This window comes from Notamacropus eugenii, chromosome 1 (assembly GCF_028372415.1).
Source record: "Notamacropus eugenii isolate mMacEug1 chromosome 1, mMacEug1.pri_v2, whole genome shotgun sequence".
Lineage (NCBI taxonomy): Eukaryota > Metazoa > Chordata > Mammalia > Diprotodontia > Macropodidae > Notamacropus > Notamacropus eugenii.
Window position 1 is genome coordinate 203884034 of NC_092872.1, and position 12659 is coordinate 203896692.

The window sequence follows — 12659 nt, forward strand, 5'->3', positions numbered from 1 at the left end:
AGGCAGAACTTGAACTCGGATCTCCCTGACTCCCTGGTTTGGCTCTCGATTAGAGAACGTGGCCCTCCGTGTCCGCGCCTCCCAGGTTCCTTCCACTCCCGGATGATCCCTCCACGGGCACCGGGTCCCTTCCCCCGCCCCAGCCTTCATCCCGGTTCGGTTCTATCCAGTAATAACAGGTGCGCTTCAGTTCTCCCCCATTTCCTGGAGAAATGAAGGCTCGAACCGGGCTGGCGTGGGCAAGAAGCAAAGACGGATTACCCAGGGATGGGAAAACCCCGCCTTTGGGAGACGTGGAGGAATACAAGGGAAAAACTTGGAACAAGCAAGTTCTCGCCTCCACCCACAGCGCTGAGCGAGCGCGTGGGGCGGGGCTTGAGGAAATCTTCAGAAACATGGCTTCTTGTGATTGGATGAGAGGCCTGCCCATCAAGCTCTCTCCAGAGGCCCCAGAGAGTGCACCGTGCGCGTGCGCGCCAGGCAGAGGGGCGGCCGGAGGCACCTAGTTCGTCCGGCGGCTCGGTGCTCGCTGGCGGGGGTTCTCTTCTCCCGGTCATCATGAAGAGAGGAGAATCCCCCGGGGAGACCGGAAGTGAGGGGCACGCTCAGCTGGGATTCTGCGTCCTCAGCGGCCTGCCAGGCTCGGGAAAGTCTACCCTCGCCCGCTCCCTGCGCGACCAGCTGAGGCGGCAGCAGGGCTGGCACGTCGCGGTCGTCTCGTACGACGACATCATCCCCGAGACGTTCCTCGAGGCCGAGAGCTCCCAGCTGCTGGTTCGTAGAGGCTCGGTCCCGGCGGACCCCGGGCCGGCCGCTCTCGGGTTCTCTGTGGGCTTTGGGTTCCTCTTCGGTCCCGGTAAAGGAATCCCCAGGGCTGGCCCCGAGCGCTGGGCCGGGGCTGCTCAGTTTACCCTCCTTTTCCTGGGTGGGCTCCAGAAGTCATTGATCTCCCCCCCTCCGGGACGCCCCTTCCCCGGGAAAGAGCCTCCTCCAGAACCCGCTGTGCACTGCAGAGACGGCCTGGCCCGCGCAAGGCTCCCGGAACCGGGGGTCCCACGTTGGGGGATGACCTAAAATGACACCGTCCTGGTGCATGTCTCCGTGGGGTGGGGGGGACGATACCCAGAGGCAGGCATGGACAGTAGGACTGCCCCATGGGACCTGAGTTCAGATTTGACTGAAGTGGCCCCGGAGGCAAGTCACCGAACCACTGTCTGCCTCGGTATCCCCGCAGCTGTCAGATCCGGATAATAAAAGCACCCAGCTCGCAGGGTGGATGTGAGAATGGAAGGAGACGGTATTTTAAAATGCTCCGCAAACGTTAAAGTGTCATGTAAATGCTGTTATTAATGTTTAAAAACAAAATAGGATTGCACATGATACCGAAATGCAGTTATCAATGTTTTTTAAAAATAAGTTAACGGACCCTAGGTTAAGAACTCCCCATCTAAACCAATGCCCTCAAAACTGAGGCTCAAGAGAGGTTAAGTCTCTGCCCAAGGAAGGTAGTAAGCATTTATTAATCATCCACTATGTGCCAGGTACTGTGTGAAGTTATTTACCAATATCTCATTTAATTTTCAAAACCAACTTGGGGAGTAAGTGCTTTTATGATTCACTCCATTTCCTAGCTAGATGGAGGTTGTGATTTGACAGAGGTCGCACAGCTAGTGTCCGAGGCCAGATTTGAACTCTGGCTTTCCTGACTCCAAGCCCAGCATTCCATCCCCTGTGCTGCCCAGCAGCCTCTAGGTAGCTTACAAAGGTAAGCTCCGTAGCTAGGGTTAGAATCTTGGTCCTTTGATACTGGATCCTTGGCTTCTTAGGGTTGGTTGTCTTGATTCTGGTGTCGGTAGTTTGCATTCATTTAGCTCACTAGAACCTGTAAACCCTCTTCCCCATGTGAGGTAGGTGGTGTGCCCTGTTACTATCTCCATGTTGTAGGTGATAATAGCTAACATTTCCATGGGACTTACTGTGTGCCAGGCAGGCACAGGGCTAAGGGCTTTACAGTCACTATGTCAATTTGATTCTCACAACAACTCTAGGTAGTAGGTGCTACTATTATTCCCATTTTATTAAGAAACTGAGGCAAACAGGTGAAGTGGCTTGGCCGGGGTGCAGCTGGTCACGTCTGAAGCTGGAGATAGGCTTGAGTCTTCCTGACTTCGGGGTGGGCGGGCGCTCTGTGCACTGTATTTGAGGTGCCTTCTAGCACCTCAAAGATGTTAAGGTCTTTTGTCTTTTTTTGGGCTGAAGCCCATTTCTTCTTCAAGATTCATTCTCTTGTATGCCATTTGCTGTGGTTTTGGGTTATTTGTTCTTTACAAGCTGGATCCCTGATCTTTTAGCAGGTGGTTATCTCCTGCCCATTTAGAAAGATACTTTAGCCAAAGTGGGCACACAGGTTTACTCTGTAGGATGTGTTGTGTTGGATTTACCATAACCCTTGGATGGTGGTGTGGATGGCATAACTTGGGCCTTCTCTTACCACTATATTTCTAAGGCTTATGAAATAATGTTGCCAGTGTGCCGTTCATCCCTGGGACAGCCTCAGAATTATTAGTTGCTTTTCCTAGCCATGTGTTTTTCCCCATCTTGTTTTGTAGATGCCATTTCTCTTTTTTTCAATTTGGAGAGTATTTTAGGCACACAAAACTCATTGTGTTTGCATAATCCCTCCTAGGCTGTCTTGCTACAGTTGTATTATTAATTTTGGAAAGTCTCTGAGTCTGTCTCTTGCCTGAATTAGTGATAGAGCATTGGTAAAGAACAAATTTCTCTGAGTTTGGCATCTTTGTCCACTATAACCCGCTTTAAAGCTCATCACCTATTATTGAACATCATATGTTTTGTCTTTTATAGCCGTCCCAGTGGAAATCATTCCGACATGAACTTTTGACCTACCTTGAACATTTTCTGATGGCCATCATTAATGGATGCAAATTATCTGCCCCACCCTCGAGGACAGAAGTCATGTGGGAAAGTTTTGTCAGCTGCTTGAAAGATCAAGATCTTGTATCTTCTGGAACTGGAAAGGTCCAGGGTTATTGTTTAACCAATGCAGCTCTGTCTCAACCTTTGTATCTAATCTTGGATGATAATTTTTATTACCAGAGCATGAGATATGAAGTCTACCAACTGGCTCGAAAATGTAATTAAATGTACTTTTTCTTATATCTTGGTAGCTAGGTGATGTAGTAGGCAAAGTGTTGAGCTTGGAATCAGGAAGACTTGAGTTAAAAACCTGCCAGAGATACTTCCTGAAAAAGTCATTTAAATTCCATCAGCCTCAATTTCCTCATCTGTAAAAAGGGGTTAATAATAGCAGCTACCTCATAGGGTTCTTGTGAAAAATCACATGAGATGACATACATAAAGCACTTTGCAAACCTGAAAGTTCAATATGAATGTTAGCTTTTATGAAGCTGATGGTGATCTTAGGCAGTATTTTGAATTCCCTCAACCCTGGCAGTGCTTTAGTTCTCTTAAGAAGTATGTCAAATTCCCAGCGATCAGAGCTGGAAGTAATGATTTTTTGGAAGCCAAAATAATTTTTCACATCTTATAGTTATTGCACACATTTTCTTAAAAATCATGCATCATAATTTCTGATTTGAAACATTTACTTACGAATATTTTTCTTTTAACTCTTCAGATTCCTCAGGCTTTTGCCAATTATTTTTAGATTGTCCAATTGAGTCCTGCCTAGAAAGGAATAGGCAGAGAAGTAAACCAGTACCTGATGAGATCATACTGCAGATGGCAAGAAAGATAGAATCTCCAAACATTCAGAAAAATGCATGGGAACACAACAGTCTCACTGTTAGGAGTACCGGATCTGACTATGACAACAAGTATGTTTTGGGGGTCAAGGCTTTTGCTGGAATATTTTATTAGATATTACATCTCTGAATGTAGTCTTGAGACAGACACCCTGTAGTGATTACTTATAACAAACAGTGGAGTTGATACCAGTTCATTTAAAATTCTGCCCAATAGCTTTGTAGTTATATAGATTATAGGACAGCTAGACCGATTCATATTTATGCACTCAAGCACTGTGACAGTTGTGTACTTCTTGCCTACTAGAGCCTGTGAGTTCCCTCTCCTTCTGCCCCACCTTAGCAATGGGTAAAACACTTTTTTCCCTACAGTTTAATTCACTAAACAAACATTTATTGAGTAGAAACTGCAAGTTATTAGAGAAAAGACACATGCAAATAAGTTAGAATGTGAAGATGTAAAGAAGCTGATATAAGAAATATGAAAAGGGAAAGTGCCCCTTTCATTAGGGAGGGGAGTAGAAAAGATTTCAGTGGAAGATGGAGCATCTGAAGGTAACAGTGAAGGAGGAGAATTATTTCATCAGGTAGAGCTTTAAAGAATATGTTTGAGGCTTACTGGTACCCTGCATCAGAAGTGTCAAACTCACAGATTCAATGTAATTGAGAAATGTTTAACAAAACAAAAATACAGCATAATATAGATAATGTTCATTTGTGGTTTTCTAAGTTAATAGGCTGCTCATAGGGAACCATTTCTATTTGCTTGACACACCTGCTCTACATGATTGTGTGGGGTGGAAAAGGGTGTAGGGTGAAGCAAGATTGACAAGGCCAGAATCAGGAACGTGTATTTTATCCAGGGAAGAGAGCTAGGGAAGACTTTTGAGAGGGCTCATGGTATCAAGGAGGTTTTGGCAGCTCCGTGGAAGAGTTGGCGAGGGAAGAGCCTAGAGTCAAGGCAGTGGTTGGAGTTGATTGTAGTAGTACGGGCGAGGTAATAAAGACCTCAAGGAGGCCGATGTCAGTGTGCATAGAGAGGACAGGAATATTGGGGAGATGCCACAGAGCTGATGGAAGGTTTTTGAGATCTTCTAGTCAGGGCTTCTTAAACTTTTTCCTCTTGTAACTTTTTCAGCATTCTTAAATTGTGGGTCACGCAGCCCCATATGAGGTCAAGACCCACACGGAGTCTTTCTGTTACTCAGGGTCCTTATCTATGAGATGGAGATAATACTCTGTCTAATACCTACCTCACACAGCATCACGGGGTCAGGTGAGGTATCTTTGTCAAGTACTTTGTGGACCGTAAATCATTACATAAATGTCAGCTGGATGTTAGAGCATCAATGAGACTTGTCAGCTGGTTGGATGGAAGGGCTTGGGGAGAGAAAAGACTAAAGATGACTGAGTGTTCAAGACTGTGTAATAAGGAACATTTTGGTTCCATAAATAAGTAAGGAAATCAAGGAAAGAGATACATTTTGGACAAACAAGGAGTTTATTTGTAGATATGTTAGTTTGTGTGGTTGGAGGGAAATCCAGGTAAAGGTGTCTGGCCATCTATTTAAAATATAGGCCTGGAATTAAGGCAAGAAATCAGAGCTGGAGATACGTGTGTGTGTGTGTGTGTGTGTGTGTGTGTGTGTGTGTTTGTTTGTGTTTCTTTGCATGTCCTCTGAATAGATAGGGAGAAGATAAGACCACTAAAGCAGAGAGTTTAGAAAGAGATGGTGACCAAGGAGAGGCTTCAGGAACACCCATCCCTAGGGAAGGAAGAAAGATGATAAAAGTGAAGACTGAATGGAGTTGTCATGCAAAGAAGAGAAGACCAAGGTGAGAATATGAAGAAGGCAGAGTCATCAAAGATCAAATGCTGCAAAGAGGTTGAGGATGAAAATTAACGAAAGATTGTTGGGTCTGATAACGAAGACTTGGTCCTTGGAGACCTTGAAGAGAGCGGTGGACTGTGGAGAGAACTGTGGACAGAAGCCAGACTGCAGTGGATTGAGTAATGAATGGCTAGCAGAAAAGGAGATTTGGAACAGTTTAAGGGGCCACAAGGTGGTGCAATGGATAGAGCATTGGGCCTGATGTCAGCAAGATATGAGTTCAAATCCAGCTTCAGGCATTTACTAGCTCTGTGACCTTGGGCAAGTCACTTAACCTCATTTGCCTCAGTTCCTCGTCTATAAAATGGGGGCACACTGGAGAAGGAAACAGCAAATTACTCCACTGTCTTTGCCAAGAAAACTCCATGACATGTCCATGGGATCATGAAGAATTGGACTTGACTAAATGACTAAACAATAACATGGAGAGAATGTGCTGCTTATAAAAAGTTCTTATGCATTCATAAGGGTTAAGTAGCACAGATGTGGAGGGATGCTGATAGCAAATCCAGCGATAACAGTATTGATAGAGCACTTTAAGATTTGCCAAGGCTTTGTCTGCATTATCTCATTTGATGCTCTATAACTCTGTGAAGTAGGTGCTATTATTTACCTCATTTTATAGATGAGGGTAAGTGACTTGCACCCAGAGCTATAAGGTTTTGTTTTGTTTTGTAAATAGTATTTTATTTTTTATCAAGTACGCATAAAGATAGTTTTCAACATTCTAAATTTATCCCCCTCCCCAAGACAACAACCAGTCTGACGTAGGTTATATATGTGCACTCATGTCAAACGTATTTCCACATTAGTCATGTTGTGAAAGAACGAAATCAAAACAAAAGGGAAAAAGTGAAAATAGTCTGCTTTGATCCACATTCAGACTCCATAGCTCTTTCTCTGGATGTGGATAGCATTTTCCATCATGAGTCTTTGGATCATTGTATTCTGAGAGGATCTAAGTTTATTATAAATGTTGATCATTGCAAAATATTGCTGTTACTGTATACAATGTTCTGCTTCTCCTTACTTCACTCAGCATCAGCTCATATACATCCAGGTTTTTCTGAAGTCGGCCTGTTCGTCATTTCTTACAGCACAATAGTATTCCATTCCATTTATATACCATAACCTGTTCAGCCATTCTCCAGTTGATGGGCATCCCTACAGTTTCCACATCTTGGCCACCACAAAGAGAGCTGCTTTTATTTTTTTTTACATATAGGTTCTTTTCCCTTTTTTATGATTCTTCGGGATATAGACCTAGTAGTGGTGGTGTTGCATCAAAGGATATGCACAGTTTTATATCCTTTGGGCATAGTTCCAAATTGTTCCCCAGAATGGTTGGACCAGTTCACAGCTCCACCAGTGATGCATTAGTGTTCCAATTTTCCCACATCATCTCCAACATTTATCACTTTTCTTTCCTGTCATACTAGCTGATCTGATTGGTGTGAGGTAGTACCGCAGTTGTTTTTAATTTGTATTTCTCTAATCAGTAGTGATTTTAAACTTTTTTAAAAAAAATATGACTATAGATAGCTTTAATTTCTTCATCTGAAAACTGTCTATTCATACATATCTTTTGACCATTTATCAATTGGGGAATAACTTATTATAAATTGGACTCAATTCTCTATATACTTGAGAAATGAGGCCTTTATCAGAAACACTGGCTGTAAAAATTTTTTTCCAGCTTTCTGCTTCCCTTCTAATCTTGGTTTCATGGGTTTTGTTTTTGTAAAACTTTTAAATTTAATATAATTAAAGTTATCCATTTTGCATTTCATAATGTTTCCTATCTCTTGTTTATAAATTCTTCCCTCCTCTATAGATCTGACAGGTAAACTATTCCTTGCACTCCTAATTTGCTTATGATATCACCCTCCATGTCTAAATCATGTACCCATTTGCTTCTTGGTATGTGGTGGCTGCAAGGTTTTTGAAGCAGGATTCAAACTCACCAACCTTTTGTTTAGTTTACTGATTTCCTCCAGAAGTGTTGCCCTTGAGTGTGAGTGATGGGAAGATGGTGAGGTCAGAGTGATTAGCTCCGTGATTAGTGATTGGGAGTAATGGGACCAGGGAGGTATTCAAGAGCGAACATTAATGCTTTGTTAAAAAAGCTAATTTCAGGGTCAAGATTGTGAAAGAAGTTAGGTGAAACAAGAGGAAGGAGAATGGGTTAGAAGAAGAGGGAAGACCTGAGAGACCAAAGGTTGTAAGATGCTAGTGAAGAGCAGGATGAACCTCCAATTGTATTTTAAGTGAGGAATGTCTTAGGTTTACTTATCTGTTACTTTTTGCTGAAACTCACTTCTGTAGCCCACCAGCCTTTATTCCAACAAGGAGCTAACCCATACCAAAGAGCAAGGGTGGAGTCCCAGCCCCGTGATTCTGGGCAAGCTCACTTTACCTCACCACTTCTATTTTACTGTCTCTAACTGCTACTTTATAGGGTTTTGAGATGAAGACATTTCATAAACCTTTCATTATTACATTACACCATGAAAGTATCACGTGATTTTAGATGCATATAACTTTAAGGTTGGTGTCATTGCTAGGCTTTGCAGGTGCTAACCCAAATTGATTGTATTGATCGCAGTATAGATCACCTCTGAATATAATCCACTCTCCTAAAATGAGATCTTTCAAAGGATATTACATATATATGTATGTGTGTGTATGTGTGTGTGTATATACACACACATATATATAATATATGGAGAGAGACAGATGCATATAGCAATACTTATGCATAGAAAAATGTCAGATATAGGTTAAGATTTTATACAAACTAGCTGTGGGAGGATAGCAGAGTGATATATTCAAACTATTAATATGGTTTCAAAAATTTCAGCAGAATTAACTGTTGCCTGTTCCCAGGAAAATGCCTAAATTTTGTTAAATTCTGATTCAGAGATCCTGTGATGTGCCAAGGTGGTCATACCCAGCCTCTTGAGGATATTTAGGATAGATATCTTTGACAAGATGCAAGGGAAAATAATAATAGCAATAATAATACCTTTTACATAAACTTACTCTGTGCCACACACTGTACAATAAAGCACCATACTGAATGTCTAAACAGTTATCTCATTTGAACCTGGAAACAATGTTGAAGGAGGTAGGGGCTATTCTTATTTTACAGATGAGAGAACACAGGCAAACAGGATAGGTGACTTGCTGAGGGTCACACAGCTAGTACATGTCTAAGGCTGAATTTGAATCCACGTCTTCCTGAGTCCAGATCTGTTGTGCTATCCATTGTGCTAGGTCACTTTGTAGCGTACCCCCCAGCTCTTACTGTGATCCTCAGTTAAATCTCTGAGTCATGTAGCCTCGAAATACCAATTTGCCAGCACTTGGAAACAAACCAACCACTAAATCAATGGGCAATATTTGTGTTTACCCACCTGCAATGAGTGGGACCATTTGAATTTCTATTTTCCAGTAAAACAGGCTGTGCTAGAAGTTGAATGTCATGTAGCAGAAGGTATACTGAGCTAGGAATCAGGAAACCTGGGTCCTAGTACTGGCTCTTCCACAGTCCAACACTGTGACCTTCACACTTTGAGATTTCTCAGTGAATTACAGACTTACCAAGGTTACCTCAAGTTTTATTTTTTTTCTGCTGAGAAAAATCTATAGCTTGCCCTCTGCCCGATTCCAATAAAAGAGAGTGAATGAACTCATACCTTATTTCCAGAAATCAAGGAGAGGAGCATTTTTGTCCTTTTTTTGTTTGTTTTTATAGGGCAAGAAGATGGGGTCATCTACACAAGTGTTAGAAAACTAGTAGGTACTTAATAATTATCAATCAATGTAGATTATTTAAAGTGAGTATTATTTACTGAAAGTGTTTATGCTAGTAGGCACTTAACTAATTGGTCTTTTGGGGAAGACTTTGATTTAAAAAACCTCTAATTTTTTTTGAAACCTAGTTTCATGACTTTGAGACTTAGTATTTTGGGGCTTTATCTTAGAAAGTTACTACAAGAAAGTATTTTAGTTGTAGAAGCTTGAACTACAACTTTTTTTCTTAAAACTGAACTTTATTGTCACTAAATATTAGTTCTTTGAAAAGTATTAATATTTCAAGTTTGTTTATTTAATAGTAAATTCTTTTACAGCACAGAAGTGACTGATTTACTGATTTCTGCTTTGAAGAATCCAGTAAAATGTTTTGAAGAAAATATGGAACAAAAGGTAATTCTTCCTTTATTTAAGTCTTGATTAGAAGGAATAGCATTTTATAGTTATGCTATGTATATAAATGGATTGTAAATAAAATGTTGACATCACGTACTAAGTAAAAAGTAATATTTATTCATATTGTATTTTTAAACATTCGTTTATGATAGTCACTTTATAAGAGTTTGTTCAGGAACATAATTTACAGTTTAGCTTGTTTTTGCACAATCTAAATGAGTCCCAAAACTATCTACCTTGAATTCTCTTTTGTTCTTCACCTTCCTCCTCCCCAGACTCTCTCTCTGGGTCTAGGCAGAACTAATGACATCTTGGCTTGGAAACTGTGACCCAGGAGTAACACTATTGCCCATCTTGTATACATGTTTACTTACAGAATCCTTCATTAGTGGTTTATTTTGATTTTTAAAAATTACATTGGGGCAAGTTCATTGATTATGAGTAGTATTTGTTAAATGAATGTCTAGTCAAGTTGGATTAGATATTATCTAGAGTGTAACACGAGTGGCATTTAAATGTTTGTTGAATGAATTAATATAGCAGCACTGTTTGTATTACATAGGAAAATGATCGAATTATTTGCTCAACAAATACTCTTCATCAGGCTGATCAGAAATTCAGAGGAATTATCTCTCAGACAATGAAGAAAGCCAAAGGTATATATTCATCAACTGTTTATTATGTATGAGTAAAATAAATCAGCCAGCTAAAAATATAAATCTTGTGACTTCTCATTTTCATTGCATCTCCAAAAACATCTGCCAAAATCCAAATGACTGCTCATTGAATATAACTTAGCTATATTTTCATGTAATTTCACATAACTTTGAATTGCAGACTACTAATGCAGGCCTCAAACATTATGTCCTACAAGTCTGAATTTATGATATAAATTGCTCCAAAGAAATTTCTGATATTTTCAGTGTGGGTGCTTCTACCAGTACAGTTTATAATTCATCTATGTCTTTTCATTCTCTGAGATTCTTGACTATGCTTTTCCATAAATCCTCCACATAGTATCTATCTGACAGGTAAATTGGGGGTGGTTTGTTTTGGAAAAACCATGTTTCATAAAATTCCTTTAAACAGAGAGCTGTACTGCCATGTGTAAACCTATTTCATCTTGTAAAATCTAGCCTACATTTTTCAGCATTAAAGAAAGTAAAGAACAATGGTGCTGGTTTAGCTTGCAGGATTAAAACAATGCCAGATTCAGTGCCCCAGAGTGTAGGAAAATGTACAGAGGAGCGAAACAGAAAAGGTAAAATCATCACATGTTTAATTTCTGGGCACTTTTATTAGTAGTTTACATTTTTTTGGTTTCTAAAGTGAAGATGAAATTGTAACAGGAAAGGGTATAACAGGAATACGTACCAAAATGGTTTTCCAGGTAACTTATGAGCCCAAGCCAAAACAGAAAAACACTGATCAGACTACCTTGATCATTGATAACCTTCAGGTAGTCTGTATTTCTGAAATTAAATACCAACTGGGAATTTCTTGTCCATCATTACATTTTATACCAGTAAGATAATAAATCACCCAAGTTAACTGTTGCCAAAATAAAGATTTCTTACATGTACGTTTCCATTTGGTAACAGTAAAATTATGAACTATTGTTTAAGTAAATTTCTTTTGTTTAAATAATTGCAGTTAATATTTCCTACATCATTCCTACAACATTTTTGTGTCTCCATGAAAACAGCACGAGTTTTTGACAAGTGACCATTATCATTATTTAGTCTGTTCCAAATAACTACTTTTCCCCCTCAGAGGTAACGTAACTAAATTGTTCTGGTGACATATAATCAGCCCATATTTTTTTAATTTGTAAAAATTGTTTAAGATTAAATTTTTCTTTTAGATGAAAAAGTGATTGCCTCCAAGATGAAACTTCTGGCAGAAGAACTTAACAAGCTTAAGGCAGACTTTTTGGAAGATTTACGACAAGGAAACTGTAAAAGAATTTCACATGTCCATCAAAATAGCATTTCAGATGTCATTCACTTATTTCATTATGAGAGAAATAACATTGTGCAGAAATATATTCCAAAGGAGTATTAAATTGATTTGCATCTTGGATGAGTTGTCTGTAATTTTTTTCCAGTCAACATTCACAGACTTGTTAAAGACCAACAATTTAAAATGACTGAGTTATCCAGGCAGATTAGCAGAGATGAGGTAAAGGAGCTCAATCCTAAAAGCTCAGGGTAACAGGAAGGAAAAAAAAACATTATTTAAAATACATCATGAGCTTTTCAGTGAGCTTAGCTAAGCAACTGAGGGTGTGGGGAGCTGAGTTTCTTTTTAAATAGCACAGTGCTCTGCTCTGGACAGGTAGCCCAAGATAGTAACACTGGAGAGCTTTGCACAAAATAAAATTAAGATATATAAATAAAATGCAGCCTAGGAAATAAGTGGAAATATTTGTCCATGTCATTGGCCCCTAAATTGCCCAGATTAAAGTAGAGATGAGGTGGACAAAGACAATAAACATAAAGGGAAGGCAGAACTTTAAATAGAGAACCAGACTGTAATGGATTCTTGATTCTGTCAGCATCAAGCTACTATTGAGGAAGAGAAGAGCCAGAATATTCTACTTATCCACAAATTTAGGTCATTTTGAGGCAGTGTGGGATAGTGGAAAGGATTTTAGATTCAAAATAAGGAGAAACCTGAGTTTTGAGTTACATTGTGAGCTCCTACAGGAGAGGAACTGTCTGTCTTGTTTTTCTTTGTATCCCCAGGGTTTAGCATAGTGTCCAGTACA

General features: G+C 40.1%; 1 protein-coding gene across 1 annotated transcript; it reads left to right on the forward strand.

The window, feature by feature from the left end:
* The first annotated feature begins 459 nt into the window (after positions 1 to 459).
* PSTK (phosphoseryl-tRNA kinase) lies at positions 460 to 11969 on the forward strand. Its single transcript, XM_072624833.1, has 6 exons — positions 460 to 774; positions 2866 to 3154; positions 3659 to 3857; positions 9811 to 9886; positions 10452 to 10545; positions 11754 to 11969. The coding sequence occupies exons 1-6, from the start codon at positions 559 to 561 to the stop codon at positions 11951 to 11953; spliced, it is 1074 nt and encodes a 357-aa protein (XP_072480934.1). The 5' UTR covers positions 460 to 558; the 3' UTR covers positions 11954 to 11969.
* The last annotated feature ends 690 nt before the right edge of the window (positions 11970 to 12659 follow it).